Source organism: Stegostoma tigrinum, chromosome 4 (assembly GCF_030684315.1).
Source record: "Stegostoma tigrinum isolate sSteTig4 chromosome 4, sSteTig4.hap1, whole genome shotgun sequence".
Classification (NCBI taxonomy): Eukaryota; Metazoa; Chordata; class Chondrichthyes; order Orectolobiformes; family Stegostomatidae; genus Stegostoma; species Stegostoma tigrinum.
Window position 1 is genome coordinate 9800469 of NC_081357.1, and position 14970 is coordinate 9815438.

Here is a 14970-nt window from a genome sequence, read left to right on the forward strand (position 1 = left end):
TCCAGTTATTATTAGGTACATCACTTTGTTTGAGGTTATTCTCACATGCTTAAATGGTCAATGGTGGTCTTCAGAAGTTTTGAGCAATCGGCGATGGTTATTGGATGTTTTAAGCATCAGTGATGGTAATTGGATGTCTTGAGTAGCCATGGTGGTTGTTGGATATCTGAACAATCAGTGGTTGCTTTTGGATGTTTGGAGCAGTCAGTGGTCTTCGGATGTGGTCAGTGGTCATATTAAATGGTGAATTGACCTGTGGTTACTATTAAATGTTGAATTGGCCTGTGTTTATTATTGGATGGCAGATTAGCCTGTGATTATTGAAGAACAAAGAAAATTACAGCACAGGAACCGGCCCTTCGGCCCTCCAAGCCTGCGCCGATCGAGATCCTCCGTCTAAACCTGTCATCTATTTTCTAAGGGTCTGTCTCCCTTTGCTCCCTGCCCATCCATGTACCTGTCCAGATACATCTTAAAAGACGCTAACATGTCTGCATCTACCACCTCCGCTAGCAGCGCGTTCCAGGCACCCACCACCCTCTGTGTAAAGAACTTTCCATGCATATCTCCCTTAAACTTTCCTGCTCTCACTTTGAACTCATGACCCTGAGTAACTGAGTCCCCCACTCTGGGGAAAAAGCTTCTTGCTATTCATCTTGTCTATACCCCTCATGATTTTGTAGACCTCAATCAGGCCTCCCCTCAAACTCCATCTTTCTAATGAAAATAATCCTAATCTAGCGCCTTCAATCCTGGTCAACCTCCTGTGCACCCTCTCCAAAGCATCCATATCCTATTGGTAATGTGGCGACCAGAACTGTACGCAGTACTCTAAATGTGGCTGAACCAAAGTCTTATACAACTGTAACATGACCTGCCAACTCTTGTACTCAATACCCCGTCCGATGAAGGAAAGCATGCCATATGCCTTCTTGACCGCCCTATTGACCTGCATTGCCACCTTCAGGGAACAGTGGACCTGAACACCCAGATCTCTCTGTACATCAGTTTTCACTAGGACTTTTCCATATACTGTATAGTTTGCTCCTGAATTAGATCTTCCAAAATGCATCACCTCTCATTTGCCTGGATTGAACTCCATCTGCCATTTATCTGCCCAAATCTCCAATCTATCTATATTCTGCTGTAATCTTTGACAGTCCCCTTCACTACCTGCTACTCCACCAATCTTCGTGTCATCTGCAAACTTGCTAATCAGACCATCTATACCTTCCTCCAAATCATTATCACAAACAAAGATGTTTGCTCGGCCCAGGATTATTATTAAATGTCAGATTGCCCTGTGATTATTATTAGATATCGGATTGGCCTGTGATTATTATTAGATATCGGATTGGCCTGTGATTATTATTAGATGTCGGATTGTCATGTGATTGTTATTGGGTGTCGGATTGGCCTGTGATTATTATTAGATGTCGGATTGTCATGTGATTGTTATTGGGTGTCGGATTGGCCTGTGATTATTATTGGGTGTCGGATTGGCCTGTGATTATTATTGGGTGTCGGATTGGCCTGTGATTATTATTGGGTGTCGGATTGGCCTGTGATTATTATTGGGTGTCGGATTGGCCTGTGATTATTATTGGGTGTCGGATTGGCCTGTGATTATTATTGGGTGTCGGATTGGCCTGTGATTATTATTGGGTGTCGGATTGGCCTGTGATTGTTATTGGGTGTCGGATTGGCCTGTGATTGTTATTGGGTGTCGGATTGGCCTGTGATTATTATTGGGTGTCGGATTGGCCTGTGATTATTATTGGGTGTCGGATTGGCCTGTGATTATTATTGGGTGTCGGATTGGCCTGTGATTATTATTGGGTGTCGGATTGGCCTGTGATTATTATTGGGTGTCGGATTGGCCTGTGATTATTATTGGGTGTCGGATTGGCCTGTGATTATTATTGGGTGTCGGATTGTCATGTGATTATTACTGCTGACCAATATTTTACAGACCGCAGTCTCCTTCCATTCATTTTGATTGAGGAACACTTTTAGAAGGCGGTCAGAACTATGTTTCACATTTTTTAAGTGTTCTATTTTATATGAACTGATAAGTGATTATGAGATAAGTATGTCCTCACTGTACAAATCAAAACTGTGTTGGTAGCTTAATGGTAAAGTCACTTAACTGCTGTTCCCTGGTTAATATTCTGGGGACAGGGGTTTGAATGTTAGTGTTGGAGGTTGTGAAACTTGAATATAATTAAATTGTGGAATAAAAGGCAGCATTGATGGTGACCACTGTCAGTTATTGTGAAAATCAATTTGGTTCATTAATGCTCTTAAGGGAATCAAATCTGCTATCTTACTTGGCCTGGCTTACATATGACACAGAACCCATAGCCATCCACTTTGGGCAATTAATGCTGGTGTAGCCAGCGACGCACGTATCATGCAAATAAACAAAACAAGGTAACAGTGAATTTTATCCAAATCCAGCAGATGGTGCCAGTTAGAAGGCATTTTGCTCTCACTTCAGATTTTAGTTGCCTCCCTGTCCCATAGTCTCAGAATAAGGCCCGTCTTTTTATTGCCTCCTGCCAAATCCCACTATGACAGCTTTCAGAATGTGAGTAAAGCTATTTTTAAAAAAAGAGAAACCATTATTGGACAAAGTGACCATGAAGCTTTTGAATTGACAAACAAACACCACTAGGTCGCTAATATCCAAAACAAGGAAATGTGTTCCTTACCAGCTGCAGTCTCCACACCACTGTTACTGCCTCTTAACTGTGCTGTGAAAGAGCCAGCAACTGACTGGGTTAGCACCATTTTCTCTCACAAGCTAAGAATAAGCAAGAAATGCCTTCCTTGCTCATGGTGTCTACATCCTGGGAATGAATCTAAAAGAAAGGTCTTTGGTAATGATAGAGGGGATCCATCATATGGAAGAGTTTGATTTGGGCTGTGGGATGTTTCTTCTTGTAAAGGATTTTCTTCCATTGTGTCTTAAGGGCTATTGATAGCTTTACATGTTTAGGATGGGAAGACATGAGGTAAGGCAGCATCCAGATAGTAATCATTAATTTATTAGTCGTTAACTTGTGTTTCCTTTCTTTGTTGAAGCATTCTCGTGCCTGTGTTCCAGCTAGTAAAGGCAGACGTGTAAGATTCTGTCTTTGTTTTACTGCGTGTGTGTTTAATAGCAGACAAGCATATTTGTATGTGTGTGCACTGCTGCCAAAACAAATGCTTATTGTCTATGCTGCAGCTATATGTCCACTGTCCTTTATCTGCCTGAATTCTTTCTCTTTTTCTCCATAGAATGCACGTTGCATCTTTTCATTCTTAATTGCTTATGCTGCATTACTACAGTCAGGAAGCCATAGTGGTCACGTTGTTAAATCCTTTCAATTGTATGAACCTTGAATGAAAGGTTTACCTTTTTATTCAATTCTTGACAATCAATATTTTAACACAAATCATTTAACAGTGAATCTCAGTGAGATTTCACAATGAGTAAATGTAATTAAAACCAATCTTTTTTGGAAAGGTAAAATATATTAGGACTTTGTAATGGGATTCTGATCACAATGTATACTCATACCTCACCTAATCTCTTGGGATTGTGGTCACATTGATCTTACTTGATTTTCATTTCATATATTTGATTTAAAGTAAAAACAGAAATTGCTGGAAATATGCCCAAAGTCAAGTGTCATCAAAAAAATTGATTTATAAATGAAATGGAATTTAAAGACTCAGGATAGAACTGGGTTAAGATCAATTGCAGGCGTATTTGTCATCAGACAGTGTACAGCCTATGACCAAATAATTAAAATTCAATTACTTATCAGAAACCAATGTTGGATAAATTGGGAACCATAAACCATTCTATTAAACACAAGCTTAAAACCAGATCCGGTTTTTTGCTATACAAACCTTTGCCTAGGCGATAGCACATGTTACTGGATGGAGAACCAAGACTTGCCAGAACCTGCAATCTGCTGGGCCAATCTCGTTTCACTTTTAGGATTTGCGCCTTGCTGTTTTTAGTACAGATACATTCTTTATAAAGGATATAGAGGTAGTTGGGAACTTTTGAAACAAAACTTACGTGTTCGATACCAGAAATGTGAGGTTGTAACTGTCAGGAAAGTCGCCAGACAAAGGAAGTTGTCTTTGGAGTTACTAATGAGTTTATTATGGTCGATGGGCAGAGGGTAGCGGTTTCTTAAAATGTAAGGTAGTCAATAATCAATCTAAAAGAAATTCAGGAGAAACATCTATACCAACTTGTGGTTAGAATCTGGAACTCATTACTGAATGCAGTGATCAATGGAAATAGCCTAGATGCATTTAAGAGGGGGGCTAGTTAAATAGTGAGGCAGAAAAAAAATGTTACTTGGTTTAGATGAAGTACAGTGGCACGAGGCTTGTGTGGGGACAAAACAACATTTGAAGTGAATAGACTGTTCACTTACAGGGAGATGTAAACACCTCAAATTTGCTGTTATGGCATGCTTAAATAACCAGTATATCAACTGGGATAGTGGTGATGAAAGATGCAGTGAGAGACTTGCATTCATTGATTGTGGATGTGAGTTTGCTCGCTGAGCTGGAAGGTTCGTTTTCAGACGTTTTGTCACCATTCTAGAATGGTGACGAAACGTCTGAAAACGAACCTTCCAGTTCAGCAAGCAAACTCACATCCAGAACCTCAACCTGAGCTACAAATCTTCTCAAAACTCGCTAATTCATTGATTGTGTTCAAGAGAATTTTCTACAGCAGTATGTGTCCAGCCCAACAAGAAACAAGGCACTGCTAGACTTATTTCTTGAGAATGAATTGACCTTTGGAGGAAAACATAGAGGGAGCAGTGATCTTTGTATCAAAAGGTTCAGAATAATCGTAGAAGAATGACATTGTTCGACCAGGATAAGAATAGTCAACTAGCAGAGACGAGACTTCAATGGGAGAAGACCAGAACTGAGTCTGATAGACTGGAACCAAAGGCTGGGGACAGAAATTGTAGCTCCACAAGAGCTACCTTCGAAGAGGAGATTGTTTTGGTACAGTCAAGGTGTCTTCCCCCAAAAGGCAACACAAGAACAACAAACCCAGAGCTCTTTGAATGACAACGGAAGTAGAAATTAAGTTGAAAGGAAAAAGTGTGCTTGTATTAGTAGTTAGGTAGTAGGTATAGGTGAGGACCAAGCAGAACTCAGAAGGAGGGTGATAAAGCAAGTAGAAGCAGCAAAGAGGGATTATTAAAAAAAAGACGGGCGGCTAATATAAAAGTAATCTCGAACTCAAATCTGTATGTACATCAAAAGAAAGATAATGGTTAAGTATAGGGTCAAAAAGACAATTTACCCATGAGGCAAGGGGCATGGCTGGGGTGTCAAATTGAAACTTTACAGCTGTCTTTACAGAGAAGGTATCTCAGTCACTAGAAGGATTTAAAATTAATGAGGAGGTTTTAGATAAGCTGTTAAAGTTGATAAGACACCAGGACCAGATACGATGCATCCAAGGATATTGAAGGACATAAACTTGGAAAAGAAATTGCAGAAGCATTGGCAAGTATCTTTCAATCTTACCTGGATTCGTGGGTGGATGGTGGAGATTTATACATGGATTCAGGGATGGATAGTAGAAATTTGACATGGATTCAGGGGTGAGTGGTGGAGATTTGCAAAGCTATACTCCTGTAGAGAGACAACAAAGTGTGGAGCTGGATGAACACAGCAGGTCAAGCAGCATTTTAGGAGCACAAAAGCTGACGTTTCGGGCCTAGACCCTTCATCAGAAAAGGGGGGCGTCAGCTTTTGTGCTCCGAAGATGCTGCTTGGCCTACTGTGTTCATTCAGCTCCACACTTTGTTGTCTCGGATTCTCCAGCATCTGCAGTTCCCATTATCACTGATACACTCCTGTCGACAAAGATTTTTAATGATTAGCCCAACGATTACAGACCAGTCAGTTTAATTTTGTCAGTGGGGAAACTTCCAGAAACAATTATTCAGTAGAGAAGTAATAGTCACATGGAAAAATGTAATTGATTAGAAGAATCAGCATGGAAAATCATGTTTAGCCATCTTGCTGGAACTTTTTGAAGAGGTAACAAAGACAATTGAAGGAGGGCTACTGTTGCAGTTTACACGGATTTCCAAAAGGCATTTGATACTGTGGGACACAACAGATTTGTGAGGAAAGTTCTAGGGCACGGAATGACAGGGACAATAGCAATATGAATTCAAAATTAGCTGAAGAATAGGAAACTGAGACTAATGATTAATCGGTATTTTTCAGGAAGATAGTAAAGTTCACCAGGGTTGGCATTCGGACACTTGCTTTTGCCAATTATATGTGAATGATCTTGCTCTTGCTAAAACCTGGGAGAATTGTTACTGACAAAGAGGACAGTTGAGAATTTCAAAAAGACACTTCCACAGTGCAGAGAAGTATGAGGTGATACAGTTTGGTACAAAGAGCATAGAGAGACAGTACAAAATAAAGAATACTATACTGTTGAGCCTGCTCTGCTCTTTAATAAGATGATGCCTGAATTTCTACATCACCTCTACTTTCCACCTGATCTCCCGTCTTATAATTCTCTCAATGCCTGAAACCTTATCTCAGTCCTGATTGGCTGACTGTTTGTGTTCAGATATTGCCTCCAGTTCTAGACTCCATGCAGCAGAAATAACATTCAGCATCTACCTAGTCAAAGCCTCTCAGAATTTTACATTTCAACAAGATGACCTCTCATTCTTGTAGCCTCAAATACATGCCAATTCCACACACTTCCAGGACAACTATCTCATCCCAAGGATCAATCATTGATGCATCTTCTTTGCAGCAATGGTATAATTCCCTGAGTAAAAATTCCCAAAGCCGTGCTCAGTGCTCTAGATATGCTTTGACCAGAGCCCTGTGTATTTGTAGCAACACTTTGTCAGTTTTAGACTCAAACTCCCTACTTCACCATTAAGGTTTACATGCCATTTGCCTTCCTAATTATTTACTTGCATGTTCACTTTCTGTGATCTGCTAACAAGGAAAGCCAAATCATTTCTGAATCCCTACAATTATTTGTCACAAATCATCGAAAAGCAGAATATTTTTTCAATTCTTCCTGCCACAGTGGATAATTTCACACTTCCCGTGTTAGATTCCATCAGCCATCATCTTACCCAGTTATTCAATTGGTCCGTTTTCATTTTCCGTAAGACCTATCACTCCTAGACTAGTTAGTTTTCAAAATAGAACTAAATCCTGCATTGGTGAAATAGGTGTTAAAAATGCATGAACTATTTCAAGAGGATATTCCAAATGAAGACCAATGATGTTCGATTGCACCTTTTCTTTCCATGAATGAAATGTTAAGCCGTCTATGTTTCCAGCAATGTCTGCTTTTATTTTAGTGAGCATGCAGTCTCCCTCATTCATTTTAATTCAGCAATTTTCTAACCGTAACATTACCAACTTTGGAAGTAATCCTGAAAGTTTTATCCATGGCCGCATCACCATCCCATCCTACTCAGCCCCAACTCCAATAATATTTGCTATAACTAAGAAAATACTGAAAAAAAAATAAAATTAATGTTAAATTCAAGGGATTCCAGTTGAGTCCTTGAAAATTGACAGTACCACGGGCTTCTCTCACCCATTTCTGATCGCTGATTGAGACATCACAGCTGATACTAACAATTCTTTGGGAAATCTTAACTCAGTTAACATTATCAAAGAGACTTCTAATGGTTAGTTTAATAAATGTACTGACCCCAGTTAGTGTGTCTTTCTTTCAAGAGTCATAAAGACATATAGCAATAGAAACAGGCCCTGCAAGTGCACCATATCTATGCTGACCAACAAACGTCAAACTATACTAAATAAAAACCAAAAGAACTGCGGATGTTGTAAATCAGGAACAAAAACAAAGTTGCTGGAAAAGCCCTTCAGGTCTGGCAGCACCTGTGAAGGTGAAAACAGAGTTGATGTTTCGGTTCCAGTGACCCTTCCTCAGTTCTGAGGAAGAGTCACCGGACCTGAAACATTAACTCTGTTTTCTCCTTCACAGGTGCTGCCAGACCTGCTGAGCTTTTCCTGCAACTTTGTTTTTGTTCAAATATACTAATCTCATTTGTCTACAGAGGATCCACTGTGCCTTAGCATTTTAAGTTCTTGTCCAGATGTTTCTTGAATGTTGCAAAAGTACTTGGCTCCACCACCCTCCCAGGCAGCATGTTCCATACATAGCTGCCTTGGAGATAAGATTCCCAGGGTCTACCCTATCAATGTCTCTCATAATTTTGTGCACCTCAATCAGATCTCACTTTAGCTTCCTCTGCTCCAGGAAAACAACCCAGTTTCTCCTCATGACTGGGACTTTCCATCTCAGGCAACATCCTGGTGAGTCACTTGTGCACCTTCTCCAGTGCAATTACATCCTTAAAATAGTGTAATGAACAGAACTGCACACAGTATTCCAACTGTGGCCTAACGAATGGTCTTTAAAGTTGCAACAAGACTTCCTTATCCAATAACTCTGTATCCCAGCTCATGAAGGCAAGCATCCTATTGTGCATTCCTGACTACCTGTGCTGACACTTTCAGGGACCTATGAATATATGCAACAATGTCTTTTTGTTTCTCAGTACTACTTAGGGACCTACCATTCATTATCATCTCTACTCATTACATCCTTAAAAATTCCGGTAGATTTGTCAGGTGTGACTTCCTTTATGTAAATCCATGCTGACTCTTTCTGGTCCTGTTACTGTTTTCAACGTTCTCAGCAATGAAATTTTTTATGATGGACCCTAGCATTTTCCTCACATACCGATGTCAGGCTAATTGGGTATAACTCCCAGTTTCCTCTTGACCTCCTTTCTAAATTAATGGGGTTGCATTAGCTGGTTGCATTAGTGACCCTTTAGTCTGTAGGAACTGTTCCAGAGTTAATTGAACCTTGTAAGATAACCACCAATGCTTCCAGTATTTCTAGGACCACTTCTTTAAGTACTCTGGGATATAGCTTATTGGTCCCTGAAAAATTACCAGTCTTTAATTTCATCACCTAATCCAACACTTAGTAATACTGGTTTCCTTAGGTTGCTCCCTCTCGCTCGACTGTGTGCTCCTCAAAATTTTTGTGTTGTTATTTGTGTCCTCCTTTATTTAAGACAAAGCCAAAACGTGTTTTTATTTGATAAACCATCTCTTTATTATTCTTGACTGTAAGAATCGTACATTTGCCCTCACTGATCTTTTTTAAGACCATAAGACATAGGAGCAGAAATTAGGCCATTCAGCCCATTGAGTCTGCTCCACCATCCAATCATGGCTGATAAGTTTTTCAGCCCCATTCTCCTACTTTCTCCCTGTAACCCTTGAACCCCTTGATAATCAAGAACCTTCCTGTCTTAAATATACTCAATGATCTGGCCTCCACAGCCTTCTGTGGCAGTGAATGCCATAGATTCACCACTCTTTGGCTGAAGGAACTTTTCCTTATCTCCTTTCTAAAAAGTCTTCCCTTTACTGTAAGGCTGTGCCCTTGGGTTTTAATCTCTCCTACCAATGAAAACATCCCAACATCCACTCTGTTTACATACGTATAGAAACTTTTGCAACTGTTTTGTGTGTTGCCCACAAGTTTACTCTCATACTCTACTTGTCCAGTCTTAAACCAATCTCATTGTTCTCCTTTGTTGAAATTTAAACTGATTGTCAGATCTGCTGATTTCTTTTTTTGGTCAATTTATACACCATTTCCAAATCCCTAACTTCCCTTGTTAGCCTGGTCAGGCCACCTTTCCCGTTTTAGTTTTGTGCCAGACAGAAATGAACAATTGTTGCAGTTCATCCATGCAATCTGTCAGTGTTTACCGTTGCCAATCCACCATCATCCCTTCACGGTGTTTCCCAACTTACCATAACCAGCTTGTGCCTTATGCCGTAGTAGTTTTCTTTATGACCCTCGATTGCAAATCGCTTATGATTTTAATGGTGAATTCTATTGTATTGTGGGTGCAGCGTGCAATGACTCCGTGCATGACGGCACCCTTGACCCTGTGCCTCGGAGCGTCGGTGATGCATTGAATCAAAGCATCCATGACACAGATATTGCGAACCCCATGTCACTGCAATCAGAGCAACAATGGCCCCTGCCTTTGAAGTAATGTAGTATCAAAAACTTACAAATCCCAAAAAACAATTTTTCCTCATTGAACAGTAATTGAACTACAGAGCCTGTGTCTTGAACAGGTTTGAGCTTTGATCTTGCACGGATATAAATGCAGTCATATTTTAGCAGCCAAATTTTGCATTATTCATTTCAGGCCATGAAGCTCACATTTTTATGAAACATTCAACATTAGTAAACATATTGTTCAATTTAACATGACTCATCCTAAGATTAATGTTCTTGTCTGTTTTTGGGGGCAACCAGGTGTTTCACGTTTTTTTGTCTAAGTGTTTCTATTTTGCTGTTCAATTCTTGTTGTCAACTATGGCTTCTGTTTACAAAATGGCGATTGTGCTGTTGAGATCTTTGCGGTGATCTGTGAATTATGAATTAAACGACGGGGCTTGGTTTGGTACAGCAAAGTTGAATGAATACATACAGTACTTGAATGGGAAGTGGGATGGAGGATGTCAAATTGGTCAACAAAATGTCAACATTTACCCCAAGACAGAAGCTGCAGTATTCCTTTAAACGTCTACTAGCTTGTTTCTACTTCTGTGCAAAGTCAGTCTAGCTAGTGAAAAATCAATATTTTAACTGGTGATGAATTACTGTAATAATTATTATTTTTCTTTTCAAAAAGTAACAGTTAAGATACTGACAGGAATTTAAATATCTGGCAAAAGTATGTGATTGTCAGATTGCTGCCATTCCAAGTTAGACGAACTTCTGATGCTGTCTGGAAGAGCAACCATTTGGGAGTGAAGTCACCTAATCATTGATGCCTTAGAAACTGTATCCCAGCAAGACTCAGTACCTTCAGAGGAGATGTGAAAATTATTTTTGTCTGAAGATTTTGATAGAAGAAACGGAAATTGCATCACATGGTGTCCTTCAGATTAGTGCTTGTCTTTCTGATTTATAGCAATTGATGCAGCCATTTGCAAAACACATGTTCCATCTCTTTAGTCAGGTTATGGTCTATTCCTGTTAATTCAGTCATCATTTATTTGAACAAAGCTCACAATGTCTTGTAGCTCAAATTAATATTAGAATAAAAATGGGACAGCAAGCATTCTTTGCTGAGAGTGAAATGCATTCCTAATTCAGATGTACATTGCTCCTTTATTGTTCCTGGCTCAGATTTGTGGAATCTCCTGCCTAACCACAATGTGGGAACTCATTCACACAGACTGTAGCAGTTCAAATGGAAAGCCTTCTGTCACCTTTTCTAAACCAAGTAACTGTGCTAAGAGGAATAGACTATATTGCCATAGGTTCTGATGATAAACAGCTAACTTTATTATACTGCAGTACAAAAAGTTGCAAGGCAAAGGAATACTGCAACTTTGACATTTCTTTTGGACAAGTAAAGAGTTGTTCAATTTGTGCGAAGAAACATTTTGCAGAAAAAAAGATGTGAGCACACTGCCTACTGCAGATTCCTTAAATGCATATGTATAGTTTATATTTTGTGCAATTTATAATTAGGATTAACATTGGGTTACAAAATTAATTCTGTCGAATTCTTCACTCTATTTCAAAGCTTCAACATTAAACAAGATTTTTAAATCTTTCAATACTGTGTGTTGGTGACACTTTCTAGACTCACTGTCTGGATGTGCTTGCACCCTGTAAGACGTGAGTCCTTGGGTTTGCCCCTGTGATCTCTCCACACAGTAACTTTCCAATCTTGATTTGACCATTTGGGAGAGGCAGTAAGTGGGGAATATCCCTGTGGAAAAATGGTAAGGCAGAAATGGGCAATCTGCCTCACTTTGAGCGTGAAGAAGATGCTTTTAAAAATGAAATGGGTGAAAAGGAGATCAGCTATTTTAAAGTTAGATCATTCTTGTATTTTTGCATTAGATCGGTTTTAAGTTTAGGCTTTTCTTTTAGAAATTTATGTTATCAGCATGCATTATTATTTAAAAGAATTTCTTTCCATAGATTGATTCCATTGAGAATTTCAACCTCTCCAATTCTCCATCTGCTGATGAGGTGAAATCACAGATATATTCTCGTTCTCGGTCGCCATCCACAGCAAGTGATATAGAACCTGTGGAGGTGGGTATGTGGCAGTCCTTAGACTGTCTCCTTTTCAAAAAAGGAAAGCTCTTCTACTCTCTTTTTACCTTCGTGTCAAACGATGTGTAGCTAAGCATGCAGAGGCAAGCAACCTAATGCTGGAACAAAAACAAAGTTACTAGAAAAGCTCAGCAGGTCTGGCAGCATCTGTGAAGGAGGAAACACGGTTAATGTTTCGGGTCTGGTGACCCTTCCTCAGAACTTGCTTTCAACATAGTGAAGTGTGTTGGAAGTGGTTCTGAGGAAGGATCACCAGACCCGAAACATCAACTCTGTTTTCTCCTTCACAGATGTTGCCAGACCTGCTGAGTTTTTCCAGCAACTTTGGTTTTGTTCCTGATTTACAGCATCCACAGTTCTTTCGGTTTTTATTTAACCTAATGCTGGAATTTAGCCACAGCCCTTTGCAATCAGGAATGAAGATACTGCTTATTGCTTTTCTCTTCTCCACCACTCCGAGTACCCCCACAGTGTGGGATTTTAACTTCCGATCAGCATCTCCTTGAGTATGTTCTTTCCAACACATATCACTACGTTGAAAGCAAAGCTCATTGCATAGCATACTGCATTTCATTGTAGTCTATCATCTCAAAACTATAACGCCTTACCTCCTTTAGGCTTTGCTTCTTGTACTATTAGTAATCTTTCAAATCACAAGCCTGCCGTAAACTGTTATCAGTTTACAGATTGGCCTCATGTACTGTGCTACAGCTTCTTACATTGTCTATGTCCTCCAGTACAGAATCTAGCCCTTCAACTCTTGTTTTTAGTAATGTTGCTTCACCAGAGAAAAAGGAAGCCACCTTCTTTTTAGAAGAAAAGCACTGGTAGATGTCGTCTTGTGTTGCTCAGAAGGAACACACTATTTGATCATTTCCTTCAGAGTCACTGTTGAAAAAAGGTGGATTCCAGGTGATTGCATAATTTAGGAACGTGCTGAGGTCAAAGGAGTGTTATATGTAGCCATCATTCAAATTCAGGTTCATCTAAAGAAAAACTTACAGCTAAAATAACATTTGTTGCCAATCGCAGTTGGATATTCTCATCAACGATAGTTTTATTTAAAAGAATATAATAAACCATGCTCCAGTTAATGCTGATAAGAAGAGTTAAATATAATGTTAAATCAAAGGAAGTTAATGTTTCCAAGAATAGTAAAAAGACTGAAGAATCTGAGAGTATTTTATAATTCATTGAAAACATACAAAGAAACAAATGAGGAATGGCAATACGTAGGTGGACTGGAAAGAAACATAAAACCAAGTTATCAACCTTTTCATAGGTAAATGAGAAGAGTTTATTGCAAACAAATGTGGGCTATTTAGGGGCAGAAACAGGTGAAATAAAAATGAGGAATAGGGGAATTCCGAAATTACTTGCTTATTATCTTCATGGTAGGTACATAAACATTATAGAAGTAACAGCAAAACAAGGATCACAGTGAAAATGAAGAACCTTTCAAAAAACTGAATGTGGTAAGAAATAGTAGTGGAAAATTAATGAGTGGCTTCCTATAGTTGTTCAGAGCTTTAATGAGCAGCACGGCGGCTCAGTGGTTAGCACTCCTGCCTCACAGCACCAGGGACTTGGATTCAATTCCACCTCCCGGGTGACTGTCTTTGTGGAGTTTGCACATTCTCCCTGTGTCTGTGTCAGTTTTCTCCGGGTGCTCTGGTTTCTTCCCACAGTCCAAAGATGTGCAGGCCAGGTGGATTGGCCATGCAGTGTTCAGGGGTGTGGAGTTTAGGTGGGTTACAGGGGGATGGGTCAATGTGGACTTGCTGGGCTGAAGGGCCTGTTCCCACACTGTAGGGATTCTATGATTAATAAGACCACACCCGGAGTAGTATGCACGATGTTGGCCCCCATTGGGCTGGACAATAAATGCCAGCTCAGCCAGTAACTATATACTCCGTGAAACATTTTGTTAACAAATTCAAGGAAGAGTATACTTGCCTTAAAGTTGGTACAGCAGAGGATTACTCGATTGGTCCTGGAATGAGAGGATTGTCCTATCAACAGGGATTGAGTAAAATGGGCCTGTAATCTCTGTATTTCAGAAGATTCAAAGGTGATCCCGTTGAAATATGCAAGATATTCTTAAGGTAGACACCGAGGGATTGCATCCCCTAGCTGGACACTCAAAAACAATGCACAGTCATGGAGAGAGGGAACAAGGGATCCATCTTTTAAAGTGAAAATGAGGGATAATTTCTTCACTTAAAGAATCATGCGAATTTTATAAAAATTTCTCTACGCTGGAGAGTTTGTGATTTCCCCATTGCTAGATATACTTGAGGGTAAGATAGACTGATTTTTGATGTCCCAAAAATTATTAGGAACAGACAGTAAAGTGAAGGTGAAGCTGAAGATCAGCCAAGATCATATTGAATGACAGAGCAGGCTTGATGGGTTGTATGGTCTACTCCTGCTCTTGTTTCTTATGTTCTAATGTAGAAAATTAGCCGCATCATGTTGAGCGGCCGGGCTACACCTTCTACTTTTAACGTTCTTCTGGCTGTCTCATGTTATAGGATGCATGGTTATGTTTTACCTTTTGGATGGATTTTGCACAAGTATCTACCAGTTCTGGTTGAAGTGCACGTAATCTAAGGAATTCAACCATATAGTTGCCTTTATTCGTATGACTCAAAGGAGTTGGTGAATGATTTTGCCCTAGGAACACTTGCACACAACAGATTTCACATTTTGAGACCATTACATTT

The 14970-nt window shown here is 39.7% G+C and overlaps 1 protein-coding gene across 10 annotated transcripts in view; it reads left to right on the top strand.

Moving 5' to 3' along the window:
- LOC125452379 (serine/threonine-protein kinase MRCK alpha-like) overlaps positions 1 to 14970 on the top strand; it is a 565420-nt gene that overhangs the window by 494589 nt on the left and 55861 nt on the right. For 7 of the 10 annotated variants that reach the window (XM_048530678.2, XM_048530679.2, XM_059645157.1 and 4 more), the window contains 2 exons: positions 3088 to 3126; positions 12107 to 12223. In XM_048530678.2, coding sequence (XP_048386635.1) covers positions 3088 to 3126; positions 12107 to 12223 — 156 coding nt within the window. The remainder of the gene's footprint in view (positions 1 to 3087; positions 3127 to 12106; positions 12224 to 14970) is intronic. The other 3 variants (XM_048530674.2, XM_048530675.2, XM_048530681.2) reach the window with 1 other exon arrangement.